Here is a 19631-nt window from a genome sequence, read left to right as displayed (position 1 = left end):
CTCGCTCGTCGCTCGCTGCTGCTTCGCTCGCTCGCTCGCTCGCTCGCTCTCTCGCTCGCTCGCTCGCTCGCTGCTCGCTCGCTTCGCTCGCTCGCTCGCTCGCTCGCTCGCTCGCTCGCTCGCTCGCTCGCTCGCTCTCGCTCGCTCGCTCGCTCCTCGCTCGCTCGCTCGCTCGCTCGCTCGTCTCGCTAGCTCGCTCGCTCGCTCGCTCGCTCGCTCGCTCGCTCGCTCGCTCGCTCGCTCGCTCGCTCGCTCGCTCGCTCGCTCGCTCCTCGCTCGCTCGTCGCTCGCTCGCTCGCTCGCTCCTGCTCGCTCGCTCGCCGCTCCTCGCTCGCTCGCTCGCTCCTCGCTCGCTCGCTCGCTCGCTCGCTCGCTCGTCTCGCTCGCTCGCTCGCTCGCTCGCTCAGCTCGCTCGCTCGCTCGCTCGCTTCTCGCTCGCTCGCTCGCTCGCTCGCTCGCTCGCTCGCTCTCGCCTCGCCTCGCTCGCTCGCTCGGGCTCGCTCGCTCCTACGCTAGCGCCTCGCTCGACTCGCTCGCTCGCTCGCTCGCTCGCTCGCTTCGCTCGGCTCGCTCGCTCGCTCGCTCGCTCGTCGCTCGCTCGCCTCGCTCGCTCCGCTCGCTTCGCTCGCTCCTGCTCGCTCGCTCGCCTCGCTCGCTCGCTCGCTCGCTCGCTCGCTCGCTCGCTCGTCGCTGCGCCTCGCTCGATCAGCTCGCTTCGCCTCGCTCTGCTCGCTCGCAGCTCGCTCGAGCGCTCGCTCGCTCTCCGCTCGCTCTCTCGCTCGCTCGCTCGCTTCGCTCGCTCGCTGGTACGCCTCGCTCGCTTCGCCTCGCTCGCGCTCGCTTCGCTAGCTCGCTCGCTCGCTCGCCTCGCTCGCCGCTCGCTCGCTCGCTCGCTCGCTCGCTCGCTCGCTCGCGCGCTCGTCGCTCGCTCGCTTCGCTCGCTCGTCCTCGCTCGCTCGCATCGCTCGCTCGCTCGCTCGCCTCGCCTCGCTCCGCTCGCTCGCTCGCTCGCTCGCTCTCTCGCTCGCTCGCTCGCTCGCTCGCTCGCTCGCTCGCTCGCTCGCTCGCTCGCTCTCTCGCTCGCTCGCTCGCTCGCTCGCTCGCTCGCTCGCTCGCTCGCTCGCTCGCTCGCTCGCTCGCTCGCTCGCTCGCTCGCTCGCTCGCTTCGCTCTCGCTCGCTCGCTCGCTCGCTCGCTCGCTCGCTCGCTCGCTCGCTCGCTCGCTCCTCGTCGCTCGCTCGCTCGCTCGCTCTCGCTCGCTCGCTCGCTCCTCGCTCGCTCGCTCGCTCGCTCGCTCGCTCGCTCGCTCGCTCGCTGCTCGCTCGCTCTCTCGCTCGCTCGCTCGCTCGCTCGCTCGCTCGCTCGCTCGCTCGCTCGCTCGCTCGCTCGCTCGCTCCTCGCTCGCTCGCTCTCGCTCGCTCGCTCGCTCGCTCGCTCGCTCGCTCGCTCGCTCGCTCGCTCGCTCGCTCGCTCGCTCGCTCGCTCGCTCGCTCGCTCGCTCGCTCGCTCGCTCGCTCGCTCGCTCGCTCTCGCTCGCTCGCTCGCTCGCTCGCTCGCTCCTCGCTCTCGCTCGCTCGCTCGCTCGCTCGCTCGCTCGCTCGCTCGCTCGCTCGCTCGCTCGCTCGCTCGCTCGCTCGCTCGCTCGCTCGCTCGCTCGCTCGCTCGCTCGCTCGCTCGCTCGCTCGCTCGCGCTGCTCGCTCGCTCGCTCGCTCGCTCGCTGCTCGCTCGCTCGCTCGCTCGCTCGCTCGCTCGCTCGCTCGCTCGCTCGCTCGCTCGCTCGCTCGCGCTCGCTCGCTCGCTCGCTCGCTCGCTCGCTCGCTCGCTCGCTCGCTCGCTCGCTCGCTCGCTCGCTCCTCGCTCGCTCGCTCGCTCGCTCGCTCTCGCTCGCTCGCTCGCTCGCTCCTCGCTCGCTCGCTCGCTCGCTCGCTCGCTCGCTCGCTCGCTCGCTCGCTCGCTCGCTCGCTCGCTGGCCCTGTTCCCCCTCTTCCCCCTTCCCTTCCCCCCTCTGTGTCTTCCGCTCTTTTGCTTCCCTCCCTTCCCGCCTTCGCCCCCTCTCCCCTCCTCCTCCCTGCTCTCTCTTCCGCTCCCTTCCCTTCCCTTTCCCTCTTCCCCCCCTCCCCGTGTGTCTCTTCTTCCTCTCCCTTTTTCCTTTCCCTCTGCACCTTTCTTTTTCCTTTCTCTCTCTCCCCCTTGCGTTGCCTCTCCTCTGCCCTCCCCCTCCCCTCGTTTCTTGTCTTTTTTCCCCCACCCCACCCTTCCCGTGTCGCTCTCCGCGTCCAGATCTAAGGAATTTCTATGCCAGACAAATTTATGGCCGTTAAGAACTAAAAACGAGCTCAAGAAAAACTATTTAAAACAGCCAACTTCTTGCAACTTATAACCCCATGACTCACAGTTGAGACTTGCAGCGTGCGATCGAGCTAGCGCGAGTGGTTACGATGATTATAAATAACAAACGATCAACCAAAAATGGTAAAATTAAACATTTTTAAATACGACAGAAAGAAAAAAACACTTTTATATGCAAAAGAATTAAAATAAAAATGGAAACTCACGTTTTTGGTGTCTGCTGATTGTGCAGAGTTGTCAGTTTTGCGTTGCCATGGTTGCTGGCTGTTGCATCTGAGGTTGAGGATGTTGATGCTGCTGTCGTCGTTGTTGTTTTTGTTGTCTTAAGATCATCGTCATGTAACGGTAATGACGATAGTTTGGATTGACGAGATGTATTGGAACCATCATAGAGTGTAGCAGTTCTTTGTCTTAAGGCACTCAAATGTTGTTGTGGTTTTCTGGTTGTTGTTGTTGTCGTTGAGGGGCTGTTATAGGAACGTGTATATTGTCTACGTTCTACAGTTTTATATTTACGTTTCGTTTCTGTGTCTTCATAAGGTTGGGCACCATTACTATGAAAACTACGTTGTTGTCGTACTCCAGCACCACCATTCCTCACTGACACTGGTGTCGATGCTGTCGATGCTGTTGTGGCATCAATATGCCGCACTTGTCTTGTCGAATCTAATGTGGATGTTTCGCTTATGATGGGTTTTCTTCTTGAGTTGGTCATAATTGATGTCGTTGGTTTTGTTGTTGCTGTTGTCGTTGTTGTAATTTGTTTGGCCGCGTGCCTTGCTAAAGGCAAACGTTGCCTACTACTACTACCACTCGCACTTGCCATTTGTATTGTAGTTTTTGCTGTTGTCGTTGTTGTTGTTGCCGCTGTGGCAGGTAAAGTATGACGTCTTAGTTGTAAATGTGGTGGCGCCTGTAATGATGGTGGTATTGCTGTTGTTGTTGGTAATGCTCTTCTATTCGCCAAGTTAATTAATGTTTTGGCTGAAGATGTAGCTGTTGCTGTTGCCGCTGCTGAAGATGAGCTTCTGCTGCTGTTAGTGGCTGCTGCCAACACTACGCCAAATATTAGTAGAAGTAAAGTTTTTAACAAGTTTAAGGCCAACGACTTCATCTGTAAAGACAGAAAATTGAAAAATAATCATAAGGAAACATAATAAATTATATTGTTGGTTTTTTTTTGTTGTAACGTTGGTGCTGACCATTTTTTTTCGGTTAAACAAAATTAAATTATTTCACTTTAAATTTAAGTTATGTAATCAATTTAAAAGTTGCAACTTAACGATAGTTTAACTGTAGATTGTGTTGTTTATTATGTTGCATACATGCATCATGTTTTTATTGCTGGTGAATTTTTGAATCAGAGTTTTAAAAGGTGGCATTGTTGGTTTATTGTGTTCCACCATGCCATCCAGTTTTGATGATGACAAGGTCGAAATCTACACAAAATGATCCGATTCTAAACATTCACGTATATTGTCTTCATGAATTGGACTTTAACTTTAGAGATAAAATTTCTCAGAGATTAATTGAGAAGGTTTGAGTTTTTAATGATTATTCTAGAAGTTATCAGTATGAGATCTAAGGGGGGTTAAGCACTTTCTGAGATTTCTACCTATGGATCTAAGTGAGTGTGGTTTAACGATCGGCTGGCTCTACAGCTAAATTTTCATGTCCTTTATTATCTATAGGTTTTAGTGATTTTCCTTGAATTCACTTCGCGCGCACACTCAAGTATAGTCGAATAGACTCCGTTTTGATCGTAGAGGAAGATAAAGATCGTTATTTTATTTAAATAAAGATCGGTATTTTATATAGTTAAATATTAGTATTTTAAAGAACGATTTTATATAAGATCATGCCTTTCAGTTAAAGATCAGTTAAAGTTTGGACTTCTCTTGGTTAGGAAGTTAAATATATTTAGTTTTTAATTAAAGATCACTTTTTTAGTTAAAGAGCGATAGTTTAACTAATGTTTGGATTTTTAGAATAAAATCAATATTTTAGTAAAAAAAAACGATCTTTTAATGTAAGATCAGTCTGTTAGTCGATATATTAATTAAAGAAGGGAAATTTAGTTAATGTTAGGCATTTTATTAAAAATAAGTTTAAGATCGTTTTTGTTAATTAAAGTTTATGATCAGTCTTGATATGAATGATTAACTTTTAAGAATAAGATTGATATTTTAGCAAAATAAAACGATCTTTTAGTTGAAGATCAGTTAATATATATTTTATTGAAAATTCGGACTTTTATTGTAACATTTGTCTTTTATTGAAATATCGGTATCTTATTCGTTGATCGATATTTCAGTTGAAGAAGGTTAATTTAATTAAAGTTAGTCGGTGATCGATATTTTAGTTAAATAAGTTAAAGAACTCTTTTTTCTGTTAAATAACGATATTTTAGTTAACGATCATATTAGTCAAAGGTCTTTTTTTTCAGTTACAGATCAGTATTTAAGATAAAGATCGTTTTTTTAGTTAAATATCAGTCGTTTAGTTAAAAATTAGTCTCTTAATAAAATATCGATATTTTATTTGAAGATCGGTCTTTTAGCTATAGATTAGCCTTTTAGTAAATGATAGGTCTTTTAATTAAAGATCGGCCTATTATATAAATATTGATCTTTTAGTTGTTGAAAGGGCTTTTAGTTAAAGATCGGCATTATAGTTATATATCGTTTTTTTAGTTAATCTAAAATTGCTCTCTCGATATATTAGTCAAAAGTCTGTTTTTCAGTTACAGATCAGTATTTAAGTGAAAGATCGGTTTTTTTAGTTAAATATCAGTCGTTTAGTTAAAAATTAGTATCTTAATAAAATATCGATGTTTTATTTAAAAATATATCTTTTAGTTATAGATTAGCCTTTTAGTAAACTATCAGTCTTTTAGTTATAGATTGGTCTTTTTATTAAAGATCGGCATTTTATTTTATATATTATAGTTCGGTTTTATAGTTAAACATCTTTTAATTAAAAATTAATCTCTTACCCCCGTTAATACCAACTCCGGTTATCGTTTAACCGGTAGATATTTTGCCAGTTAAAATAATTTTTGTATGAAAACTGTCAATTTAACCTTATGATAAAATATAACCAGACATTGAGATAATGGGGGTTAATAAAATATCAGTATTTTATTCAAAGATCGGTCTTTTAGTAAATGATCAATCTTTTAGTTATAGATTCGATACTTTAGTTAAAGGTCGATATATTAGTCAAAAGTCTGTTTTTCAGTTACAGATCGGTATTTTAGTGAAAGATCGCTTTTTTAGTTTAACATCAGTCGTTTAGTTAAAAATTGGTCTCTTAATAAAATATCGATCTTTTATTTAAATATCGATCTTTTACTTTAGATTAGCCCATTAGTAAACGATCAGTCTTTTAGTTATATATTGATTTTGATCTTTTAGCTATTGATATGGCTTTTAGTAAATGATCGTTCTATTACATAAAGAATGATCTTTAATTTTATGTTTGATCTTTTTTTTTTAAGATCACTATTATAATAAAAGATCGAACTTTTTGTTAATGATCGGTTTTTCAGTTAAAGATCAATATTTACTATAAGTTAACAAATGCTTTTCTCTACAAAGATTGGTATTTTAATTAATGATAAATATCGATCTCTTAAATGAAATTAAAGATCGAATTTTTATTGTAAAAAGTTTTTTTATTATGTGTGCTATTTTGTGATCATTTTAGTAAATAATCAGTCTTTTAGTTAAAGATCGGTCAATTACATAAAGAATGATCTTTAAATTTATGATTAACCTTTTTCTCAGGATGGATATTTCAACTAAAGATCCGTCTGTTTGTTACTTATCGGTCTCTTAGTTAAAGATCAATATTAAGGTCAATTAGATAAATATTGATCTTTTAGTTCGTTTAGTTAAAGATCAGTCTTTAAGTAAATGATCGTTCTTTTACATAAAGAATGATCTTTAATTTTATGATTGACCCTTTTCTCAGGATCGATATTTTAACTAAAGATCAGTCTTTTTGTTACTGATCGGTCTCTTAGTTAAAGATTAATATTTAGTTCAATTAGATAAATATTGATCTTTTAGTTCATTTAATTAAAGATCGGTCTTTAAGTAAATGAGAAATGATCTTTAATTTTATGTTTAACCTTTTTCTCAAGATCGGTTTTTTAATTAAAGATCGGTATTATATTTAATGATCGGTATTTTAGTTATAGATCAATATTTTGGTTAAAAATAAATTTCTAGTTAAAGATCTTTTTTTTAATTCAAGATAAAGATCGATCTTTAAAATAAAATTATGATTGTTTTTTTACATAAAGAATGATCTTTAATTTTATGATTGACCTTTTTCTCAAGATCGGTATTATGGTTAATGATCGTCCTTTCAGTTATAGATCAATATTTAAGTTAAAAATGGGTTTCTAGTTAAAGATCGTTTTATTAATTAAAGATAAAGATCGGTTTTTTGAAGATTATTAAAGATTTTTATTGTAAATTTTTGCTAAAATTGGATTTTTAATAATTTTGATTGGAAATTTGGGGTTTTATTATAAAAATGGCATATTTAGAAAAAGATTTGAATTTCTGGAGAAAAATTTAGATTTTTAAAGAAAATTTAGATTTCAAAAGGAAATTTTTTAGTGAAGAATTGGTCTCTTTATGTAAAGTCGTCCTTTAAGTGGGTTTCTTTATAATTTTGAACTGTGAAATAAATAAAAAAACCTGAGAAGGATGATTACATTCTTTTAAAACTCTGTTATTTGGTTAAGCTTCAGTGATTATTATACATTTTGCTGCACGTTTAATATTTAGTGCCTTTTGAATGTATGTTTCGCTTTTATTTTTTCTGCAAATCACTAAATGCTTTTTTCTTCTTCTTTTTCAACAACAACAATTGCTATTTTATGTTGCTAGTATTTTATTTATATTATAATTTTTTGGTAATTGTTAACGTGTTGCTGCTGCTTTATTGTTGTTGCGCATGCTTAACATAATTGTTGTTGCTTGATGTTGTTGGTAATTAGTTGCAACGATGAGTTGCAATGTTAAATACCTGTCAAGAGTTTAAGTTACTGGTTGAGTACGCGAGTAGTTATTAAGTTAAAGTTTAACTTTAAAGTCTAAAGTTTGTTTTTGGTGAAGATTTTTTGTCAGATAATTATAATATAGAGTTGATGGCTAGTACGTGCTGTGATTTTGGGGATCTTATATTGTTGAAGTTGTTTTTTTTATTGGCAGATTTGTATATTTTAAATCTTTGATGTCAGACAATATTAAAAAGTGATTTTAAGGAATGCCAAATATGTTAATTTTTATCTTTATATATAATTTATACATTTCCTTTTCTAATTTTTAGTTTCATTTAAATTATCTTTGTAGGTCATACAATAGGCCCCCAAAGGATTTTAATTGCTGCCAAACATTAGACAACTCAATTTATCAGCGATCTATTAACAAAGTAAGTTATTATTTTTTTTTATTTCTCAAACTACTTTTAAATATTTCTTAATAAAAATTATAAATCACCTAGCAATTATATATTTACTACCAAAAATCTTAGAAATCTTACAAATATTCTAAACCATTAATTTAATTTCTAATATTTATTAAAAACAAAATTACAATTTCTGATCAATCTTTTGTTTAAAAAAAATCAAATTTTGCAATACCCTAACAAATTTGTTACAACAAAAATGTAGCTCTATGTAAAATCAATATCTTAAAAAAAACTCCAAATTCGCAGCTTTACAAACATTAAAACTGACCTCCTCCATTCATGTGCAAACTAAAAAATTTTCAAAATTCCGAAATACAATATTTCTTGTGTTGTACAACAGCACAGCGTGGTGGCGTATCAGCAATAATAATAATAACGCTGTTAATTAGTTCAACAATTTAATTTTATTTTGTTTAAATATTTTATATAGATTTTTTTCTTTTGCTGTTTAAATATTAGTTTTAAATTTTTTATTGAAGATAAATTCTTGTTGTTGCCATGTTTGCTGTACATTTTTTTGACCATACCCCGTCAAATCATGTTATAAAAACCGCAAGACTTTTATATAGACTAGACGATAGACTAGACTAGACTAGACTATAGACTAGACTATAGACTAGACTATAGACTAGACTATAGACTAGACTATAGACTAGACTATAGACTAGACTATAGACTAGACTATAGACTAGACTATAGACTAGACTATAGACTAGACTATAGACTAGACTATAGACTAGACTATAGACTAGACTATAGACTAGACTATAGACTAGACTATAGACTAGACTATAGACTAGACTATAGACTAGACTATAGACTAGACTATAGACTAGACTATAGACTAGACTATAGACTAGACTATAGACTAGACTATAGACTAGACTATAGACTAGACTATAGACTAGACTATAGACTAGACTATAGACTAGACTATAGACTAGACTATAGACTAGACTATAGACTAGACTATAGACTAGACTATAGACTAGACTATAGACTAGACTATAGACTAGACTATAGACTAGACTATAGACTAGACTATAGACTAGACTATAGACTAGACTATAGACTAGACTATAGACTAGACTATAGACTAGACTATAGACTAGACTATAGACTAGACTATACTAGACTATAGACTAGACTATAGACTAGACTATAGACTAGACTATAGACTAGACTATAGACTAGACTATAGACTAGACTATAGACTAGACTAGACTAGACTATAGACTAGACTATAGACTAGACTATAGACTAGACTATAGACTAGACTATAGACTAGACTATAGACTAGACTATAGACTAGACTATAGACTAGACTATAGACTAGACTATAGACTAGACTATAGACTAGACTATAGACTAGACTATAGACTAGACTATAGACTAGACTATAGACTAGACTATAGACTAGACTATAGACTAGACTATAGACTAGACTATAGACTAGACTATAGACTAGACTATAGACTAGACTATAGACTAGACTATAGACTAGACTATAGACTAGACTATAGACTAGACTATAGACTAGACTATGGACTTGACTATAGATTAGACTAGACTATAGACTAGACTATAGACTAGACTAGAGACTAGACTATAGACTAGACTATAGACTAGACTATAGACTAGACTATAGACTAGACTATAGACTAGACTATCTAGACTATAGACTAGACTATAGACTAGACTATAGACTAGACTATAGACTAGACTATACTAGACTATAGACTAGACTAGACTATAGACTAGACTATAGACTAGACTATAGACTAGACTATAGACTAGACTATAGACTAGACTATAGACTAGACTATAGACTAGACTATAGACTAGACTATAGACTAGACTATAGACTAGACTATAGACTAGACTATAGACTAGACTATAGACTACACTATAGACTAGACTATAGACTAGACTATAGACTAGACTATAGACTATACTAGAGACTAGACTAGACTATAGACTAGACTATAGACTAGACTATAGACTAGACTATAGACTAGACTATAGACTAGACTATAGACTATAGACTAGACTATAGACTAGACTATAGACTAGACTATAGACTAGACTATAAATTAGACTATAGACTAGACTATAAATTAGACTATACACTAGACTATAGACTAGACTATGGACTAGACTATAGACTAGACTATAGACTAGACTATAGACTAGACTATATACTAGACTATAGACTAGACTATAGACTAGACTATAGACTAGACTATATACTAGACTATAGACTAGACTATAGACTAGACTATAGACTAGACTATAGACTAGACTATAGACTAGACTATAGACTAGACTATAGACTAGACTATAGACTAGACTATAGACTAGACTATAGACTAGACTATAGACTAGACTATAGACTAGACTATAGACTAGACTATAGACTAGACTATAGACTAGACTATAGACTAGACTATAGACTAGACTAGACTAGACTATAGACTAGACTATAGACTAGACTATAGACTAGACTATAGACTAGACTATAAACTAGACTATAGACTAGACTATAGACTAGACTATAGACTAGACTATAGACTAGACTATAGACTAGACTATAGACTAGACTATAGACTAGACTATAGACTAGACTATAGACTAGACTATAGACTAGACTATAGACTAGACTATAGACTAGACTATAGACTATAGACTATAGACTAGACTATAGACTAGACTATAGACTAGACTATAGACTAGACTATAGACTAGACTATAGACTAGACTATAGACTAGATAAGACTAGACTATAGACTAGACTATAGACTAGACTATAGACTAGACTATAGATAGCTATAGACTAGACTATAGACTATGACTATAGACTAGACTATAGACTAGACTATAGACTAGACTATAGACTAGACTATAGACTAGACTATAGACTAGACTATAGACTAGACTATAGACTAGACTATAGACTAGACTATAGGATAGTATAACTAGACTATAGACTAGACTATAGACTAGGACTATAGACTAGACTATAGACTAGACTATAGACTAGACTATAGACTAGACTATAGACTAGACTATCGACTAGACTATAGACTAGACTATAGGACTAGACTATAGACTATAGACTATAGACTAGACTAGACTAGACTATAGACTAGATAGGTAGACTAGACTATAGACTAGACTATAGACTTAGACTATAGACTAGACTATAGACTAGACTATAGACTAGACTATAGACTGAGACTATAGACTAGACTATAGACTGGACTATAGACTAGACTATAGACTAGACTATAGACTAGACTATAGACTAGACTATAGACTAGACTATAGACTAGACTATAGACTAGACTATAGACTAGACTATAGACTAGACTATAGACTAGACTATAGACTAGACTATAGACTAGACTATAGACTAGACTATAGACAAGACTATAGACTAGACTATAGACTAGACTATAGACTAGACTATAGACTAGACTATAGACTAGACTATAGACTAGACTATAGACTAGACTATAGACTAGACTATAGACTAGACTATAGACTAGACTATAGACTAGACTATAGACTAGACTATAGACTAGACTATAGACTAGACTATAGACTAGACTATAGACTAGACTATAGACTAGACTATAGACTAGACTATAGACTAGACTATAGACTAGACTATAGACTAGACTATAGACTAGACTATAGACTAGACTATAGACTAGACTATAGACTAGACTATAGACCAGACTATAGACTAGACTATAGACTAGACTATAGACTAGACTATAGACTAGACTATAGACTAGACTATAGACTAGACTATAGACTAGACTATAGACTAGACTATAGACTAGACTAGACTAGACTATAGACTAGACTATAGACTATAGACTAGACTATAGACTAGACTATAGACTAGACTATAGACTAGACTATAGACTAGACTAGACTGTAGACTAGACTATAGACTAGACTGTATACTAGACTAGACCATAAACTAGAATATAGAGCAGATTATAGATTAGACTTATCTGTTTGCTGCATATCTTTAGGATCCCACCTTGATCGTGGGATAAGATAGATTTGTACTCTCAATTGCATTTACTCCAAACTTAGTAAACTTAGATGACACTCTGTCGAACTCATATGAGTATCAGAACATAAAAGTATTCTGCGAAATGAAATTGGTTACAATTACGCTATATATCGAACGGTATCGATGAATAGGCATAATTGTAACATTAGTGGTCCACTGTTGCCACTTGCAGAATATCTGAAATGCTCTGCGCCTCTATTTCACACAAACGGACCTTAATTTTCTAATCCCTAATAGAAATTCGCAAGACTTACTAAGGACTGTATGATTGGACATATGTCATATCGTAAGGGCTGCCCACATAACAGTCATTATAAAATGGGGATTACACATTTAACCTGACTGAGATATGTTGGTACATGTCTTTGTCGTAATCTGGACTGTCTGATCAAATGTCCGATCAAACAAGTTAGAAGCAACAGTAAAGCAGAAGTTGTACCACTTGCAGAATATCCGACATGCTCTGACCCTGTCTTTAACATAAAAGGAGCATACCATGGTCTCTTGATAGCAGTTGGTAAGAATTACTGGCCACTGACTGATTGGACACATGTCAGGGTACAAGTCTCTGTCGCGATCTGTACTTCAAAATAGAGCAGGAAAATTTTAAGGGTCTGCCAAGTCTTCTCGCTAAACTGTCTAGTCTAGAGTCTAGTCTATAGTATAGTCTATAGTATAGTCTATAATCTAGTCTATAGTCAAGTCTATAGTCTAGTCTATAGTCAAGTCTATAGTCTAGTCTATAGTCAAGTCTATAGTCAAGTCTATAGTCTAGTCTATAGTCAAGTCTATAGTCTAGTCTATAGTCAAGTCTATAGTCTAGTCTATAGTCTAGTCTATAGTCTAGTCTATAGTCTAGTCTATAGTCTAGTCTATAGTCTAGTCTATAGTCTAGTCTAGTCTATAGTCTAGTCTATAGTCTAGTCTATAGTCTAGTCTATAGTCTAGTCTATAGTCTAGTCTATAGTCTAGTCTATAGTCTAGTCTATAGTCTAGTCTATAGTCTAGTCTATAGTCTAGTCTATAGTCTAGTCTATAGTCTAGTCTATAGTCTAGTCTATAGTCTAGTCTATAGTCTAGTCTAGTCTAGTCTATAGTCTATAGTCTAGTCTATAGTCTAGTCTATAGTCTAGTCTATAGTCTAGTCTATAGTCTAGTCTATAGTCTAGTCTATAGTCTAGTCTATAGTCTAGTCTATAGTCTAGTCTATAGTCTAGTCTATAGTCTAGTCTATGTCTAGTCTATAGTCTAGTCTATAGTCTAGTCTATAGTCTAGTCTATAGTCTAGTCTATAGTCTAGTCTATAGTCTAGTCTATAGTCTAGTCTATAGTCTAGTCTATAGTCTAGTCTATAGTCTAGTCTATAGTCTAGTCTATAGTCTAGTCTATAGTCTAGTCTATAGTCTAGTCTATAGTCTAGTCTATAGTCTAGTCTATAGTCTAGTCTATAGTCTAGTCTATAGTCTAGTCTATAGTCTAGTCTATAGTCTAGTCTATAGTCTAGTCTATAGTCTAGTCTATAGTCTAGTCTATAGTCTAGTCTATAGTCTAGTCTATAGTCTAGTCTATAGTCTAGTCTATAGTCTAGTCTATAGTCTAGTCTATAGTCTAGTCTATAGTCTAGTCTATAGTCTAGTCTATAGTCTAGTCTAGTCTAGTCTAGTCTAGTCTAGTCTAGTCTAGTCTATAGTCTAGTCTAGTCTAGTCTAGTCTAGTCTAGTCTATAGTCTAGTCTAGTCTAGTCTAGTCTAGTCTAGTCTAGTCTAGTCTAGTCTAGTCTAGTCTAGTCTAGTCTATAGTCTAGTCTATAGTCTAGTCTATAGTCTAGTCTATAGTCTAGTCTATAGTCTAGTCTAGTCTATAGTCTAGTCTAGTCTAGTCTAGTCTAGTCTAGTCTAGTCTAGTCTAGTCTAGTCTAGTCTATAGTCTAGTCTATAGTCTAGTCTATAGTCTAGTATATAGTCTAGTCTATAGTCTAGTCTATAGTCAAGTCTATAGTCTAGTCTATAATCTAGTCTATAGTCTAGTCTGTAGTCTAATCTATAGTCTAGTCTATAGTCTAGTCTATAGTCCAGTCTATAGTCTAGTCTATAGCATCCACTAACAACATTGATTGAACATTTTTAAGGAACTACGTTCAGGAAACTGAGTTTTTGAATCATTTCAGTAATAATTCCACTTTAAGAGTGATCACTCACCAACAAAAATGTCCCTGAAAAGAAGCCCACAACTGGACCCTTAGTGGCCTATATATATCCTAACCTACAGCCTAATATCGTGGCTACTCACTCATGAGTATAAAAGTGTCTTACTTTCATTCAGTTTTGTCAGTTTGAATCGAATGAGACGATGATCTATCGTTTGAAGAAGTATCTTCCGATTGTAACTTGGACACAAGGTATACAGAGGCTTAAGAAGCAAAAAACTATTTCTATCTCTTTTGCACAACACTTTACATATATTTTTTAGCTCTATATGTACCTCTTCTCAACTTCGTGAGAAGGTTATATAAGTAAAAGTTTGTCTTTCCAACCCTATAAAGTATATAGTGGATCGTTAAGATAGCAGAGTCGATTTAGTCAAGTCTGTCTGACAGTAATTTCCCTACACGTCTGAAAAAAAATATTATAAATTATATTATTTAATCGGTCCATAATCGGCCATATTATATTTATATATATATATATACATATATTAAAAGCGTATACCGATAACATTTATCTTTAATAAATATACAGAAATCATCTTGCAGAATATATGTATATATTTTTGATGATCGGCCCATATTCGATCATACCTCCCATAAATGGTATATTTTACAGTTTAACTGAAATTAATTTCTTAAAAATAAAAGACAAAGCTATAATTTGTTTAAAATAATTGGTTTAACATCGAAGGTTAAAAATCCAGTGTCCATTAGTTATTGGGCTTAACTGCAATCCGAAAATATTAACATCGGTTTCGCCCTGGAATAAACCGGTCTTTGACAGAATTTTTTATTTAATATAAAAAACTAACATAAATCACATTAAACTACATTCTATTTTAAAATCTAAACTGTATCGAAAAAATTACTAGACAAAAATCTTTAATCACGATTCTAATTTAAAAAAATTGATCTTAGACAACTAGACTATTGCAAAAAAAAAGAAAAAACTAAAACATATGCAGTTAGTTTAAAGAACTAACAATTTTTAGTATATTTTTAAAATCTATTCTATTATTACTTTAACATTTTATTTTTACTCAATACATGGTCATAATATTTTTTACTTTAAACACATTTATTTGAATTAGTAAAAAAAAAAGACTAAAAAGCGGGTAACGGCGGCACTACAATGACTGAATGACATGACCAAAATTTTATGGACAATTGAAACAGTAGTTCGTGTTTTTTGCAGTTTTTCTTTTCATACACCAAATGGTTGTTAGTTGGAGTATTTGGAACATTATTTTAAGTTTCTATTGTGGCATGAATTTTAGTTTTTAGTCTTTTTTCTACAAAGAATATTGTTTATTTTGTGTGTGTTAAAGCTACTGTTGTTATTGCTGCTGTTGCTGCTGTTACTTTTGTTGTTTAACATTTATTATTGTATTCTTTTGTTTATTTAGAAGTTCAAGATGCATCAGTAGTATTATTTTTTATAGTTTTTTGATTTTTAGTAAACGATTTTCTAGGTATCTTTTCTATACTTAAGAACGTCCAACAACCATAACTATAAATCATGTAGCACATTGTTGATTTTTGGTCTTCAATGTTACTTTTTGGTTGCTTCTATGCTTTTTTTTGCTTTTGTTGTTGTTGTTGCATTGAAGACGGCTTTAAATAAATATAAAATTAACTGAAGTTGAAGGTTAGTAAATTTGTCATTAAAATTTATACTTATTTCTTACTCGTATGTGTGTATCTTAACCATGTTCAAGTTTATGGTCAATCTTTTGATGACAATGCCAAATAAATAGATTTTTTATTATTTTCAAATGAAGTGATATTTATACCCTACACCACTTTAGTGGGGAGGGTATATTGGATTTGTGCTGATGTTTGTAACATATAAAAATATTCGTCCTAGACCCACCTTAAAGTATACCAATCGGCTTAGAATCGTTTTCTGAGTCGATTAAGCTATGTCCGTCCGTCCGTCTGGCTGGCTGTCCATGTAAACCTTGTGCGCAAGCTACAGGTCGCAATTTTCAAGATAATTGGATGAAATTTGGCACGCACGTTTTATTTGACCCAAGGACGAAGCCTATTGAAAATGGTTAAAATCGGTCCATTATTTCACCTAGCCCCCATAGAACAGAACCCCCCGAAAAGGGCTTCTGAGCTCATAATTATGTTAAATATACAGATATATCGATAAAATACGGCACAACTAAGTCTTATAGAAGTCTTGATAACGCTGCCAAATTTCATAAAGATCGGGCCCCATTTGACCCTAGCTCCCATACAAAGTCCCCTTCAGAAAATTACTTGAATGTCCCAAATTAACTTATAAACACAAATATCGCGATGAAATTCAGCACAATAAAATATTATGTAAATATAAATATATTCACAAAATTTTATCGGGCTTGGTCCATATTTGCCCCTAGCCCCCATATAAAGCCTCTTTCAGAAAATTAGTTTTTCATCCATAAATTGCCTTAATGTATCGGAACAAGGGAATATTGAAGATAAATGCGATATTATGAAAAATAAATCACATTTAATATTCATAACTGGTGTAGGGTATCATATGGTCGGCCACGCCCGACTATACTTTCTTACTTGTTTTTACATGTGTCTATTTATTGTGGACAATGCTGCTGAAGTAGTAGCAAATTATCGTGCTATTTTGAAGAAGTAGTAAATATTTTCTTACATTTCAATTAAAGAAAATTGTTTATTAACCTTGTAGGGAAGATTAAACAATGACGAGTTTGTTTTTATGTTTTTTATGTTTTCCTATAAAGGAGTTTCAAGATATGCAGTTAATAAATGTGTCAATCAATATTTACAATAGACTAAACTTTAGACTAGACTATAGAGTTCGCTATAGACTTGAATGTAGACCAGACTACAGGCCAGAGTGTAGACAACAGTATATACATACTATATTATAGACTGGGCTGTAGACTATATTATAAACTAGACTATATACTAAGCCATAGACTATATACTAGATTATAGACTGACTACTCTATATAAACTCGACTATGGACTAGACTATAGACATTTTAGATTAGACCATAGACTTGACTATAGACTAGACTTTTAACTAGACTATAGGTTAGAATACAGGCTAGATTAGAGACTTGACTATAGATTAGACTATAGACTAGACTTTTAACTAGACTATAGGTTAGAATACAGGCTAGATTAGAGACTAGACTATAGATTCGACTATAGACTAGACTATAAACTAGACTATAGAGTAGACTATAGACTAGACTATAGAGTAGACTATAGACTAGACTATAGAGTAGACTATAGACTAGACTATAGAGTAGACTATAGACTACACTATAGACTAGACTATAGAGTAGACTATAGACTAGACTATAGAGTAGAATATAGACTAGACTAGACTATAGACTAGACTATAGACTAGAATATAGACTAGAATATAGACTAGACTATAGACTAGACTATAGACTAGACTATAGACTAGACTATAGACTAGACTATAGACTAGGCTATAGACTAGACTATAGACTAGACTATAGACTAGACTATATACTAGACTATAGACTAGACTATAGACTAGACTATAGACTAGACTAGACTAGACTATAGACTAGACTATAGACTAGACTATAGACTAGACTATAGACTAGACTATAGACTAGACTATAGACTAGACTATAGACTAGACTATAGACTAGACTATAGACTAGACTATAGACTAGACTATAGACTAGACTATAGACTAGACTATAGACTAGACTATAGACTAGACTATAGACTAGACTATAGACCTAGACTATAGACTAGACTATAGACTAGACTATAGACTAGACTATAGACTAGACTATAGACTAGACTATAGACTAACTATAGACTAGACTATAAGACTAGACTATGACTAGACTATAGACTAGACTATAGACAGACTATAGACTAGACTATAGACTAGACTATAGACTAGACTATAGACTAGACTATAGACTAGACTATAGACTAGACTATAGACTAGACTATAGACTAGACTATAGACTAGACTATAGACTAGACTATAGACTAGACTATAGACTAGACTATAGACCTAGACTATAGACTAGACTATAGACTAGACGTATAGACTAGACTATAACTAGACTATAGACTAGACTATAGACTAGACTATAGACTAGACTATACTAGACTATAGACTAACTATAGACTAGACTATAGACTAGACTATAGACTAGACTATAGACTAGATACTAGACTATAGACTATAGATATAGACTAGACTATAGACTAGACTATAGACTAGAATATAGACTAGAATATAGACTAGACTATAGACTAGACTATAGACTAGACTATAGACTAGACTATAGACTAGACTATAGACTAGGCTATAGACTAGACTATAGACTAGACTATAGACTAGACTATAGACTAGACTATAGACTAGACTATAGACTACTATAGACTATACTAGACTAGACTATAGACTAGACTATAGACTAGACTATAGACTAGACTATAGACTAGACTATAGACTAGACTATAGACTAGACTATAGACTAGACTATAGACTAGACTATAGACTAGACTATAGACTAGACTATAGACTAGACTATAGACTAGACTATAGACTAGACTATAGACTAGACTATAGACTAGACTATAGACTAGACTATAGACTAGACTATAGACTAGACTATAGACTATAGACTAGACTATAGACTAGACTATAGACTAGACTATAGACTAGACTATAGACTAGACTATAGACTAGACTATAGACTAGACTATAGACTAGACTATAGACTAGACTATAGACTAGACTATAGACTAGACTATAGACTAGACTATAGACTAGACTATAGACTAGACTATAGACTAGACTATAGACTAGACTATAGACTAGACTATAGACTAGACTATAGACTAGACTATAGACTAGACTATAGACTAGACTATAGACTAGACTATAGACTAGACTATAGACTAGACTATAGACTAGACTATAGACTAGACTATAGACTAGACTATAGACTAGACTATAGACTAGACTATAGACTAGACTATAGACTAGACTATAGACTAGACTATAGACTAGACTATAGACTAGACTATAGACTAGACTATAGACTAGACTATAGACTAGACTATAGACTAGACTATAGACTAGACTATAGACTAGACTATACTAGACTATAGACTAGAACTATAGACTAGACTATAGACTAGACTATAGACTAGACTATAGACTAGACTATAGACTAGACTATAGACTAGACTATAGACTAGACTATATACTAGACTATAGACTAGACTATAGACTAGACTATAGACTAGACTATAGACTAGACTATAGACTAGACTATAGACTACTATAGACTGACTATAGACTAGACTATAGACTAGACTATAGACTAGACTATAGACTAGACTATAGACTAGACTATAGACTAGACTATAGAGTAGACTATAGACTAGACTATAGACTAGACTATAGACTAGACTATAGACTAGACTATAGACTAGACTATAGACTAGACTATAGAC

The 19631-nt window shown here is 36.0% G+C and overlaps 1 protein-coding gene and 1 long non-coding RNA gene across 5 annotated transcripts in view; one reads left to right on the top strand and one right to left on the bottom strand.

Moving 5' to 3' along the window:
• Positions 1–19631, bottom strand: part of LOC119604156 (titin) — a 75605-nt gene that overhangs the window by 3966 nt on the left and 52008 nt on the right. For all 4 annotated transcript variants that reach the window (XM_037956627.1, XM_037956629.1, XM_037956630.1 and 1 more), the window contains exon 3: positions 2556–3463. In XM_037956627.1, the coding sequence (XP_037812555.1) occupies positions 2556–3463 (908 nt within the window). The remainder of the gene's footprint in view (positions 1–2555; positions 3464–19631) is intronic.
• Positions 1–19631, top strand: part of LOC119604160 — a 131589-nt gene that overhangs the window by 78751 nt on the left and 33207 nt on the right. Inside the window, exon 5 of the long non-coding RNA XR_005231471.1 lies at positions 7719–7797. This is a non-coding gene — a long non-coding RNA (uncharacterized LOC119604160). The remainder of the gene's footprint in view (positions 1–7718; positions 7798–19631) is intronic.

The sequence above is a fragment of the Lucilia sericata genome, unplaced genomic scaffold (genome assembly GCF_015586225.1).
Source record: "Lucilia sericata isolate MDLA Ls3-8-SP2 unplaced genomic scaffold, ASM1558622v1 Contig000366F_arrow, whole genome shotgun sequence".
Classification (NCBI taxonomy): domain Eukaryota; kingdom Metazoa; phylum Arthropoda; class Insecta; order Diptera; family Calliphoridae; genus Lucilia; species Lucilia sericata.
This window is presented reverse-complemented; position numbering and strand designations above follow the sequence as displayed.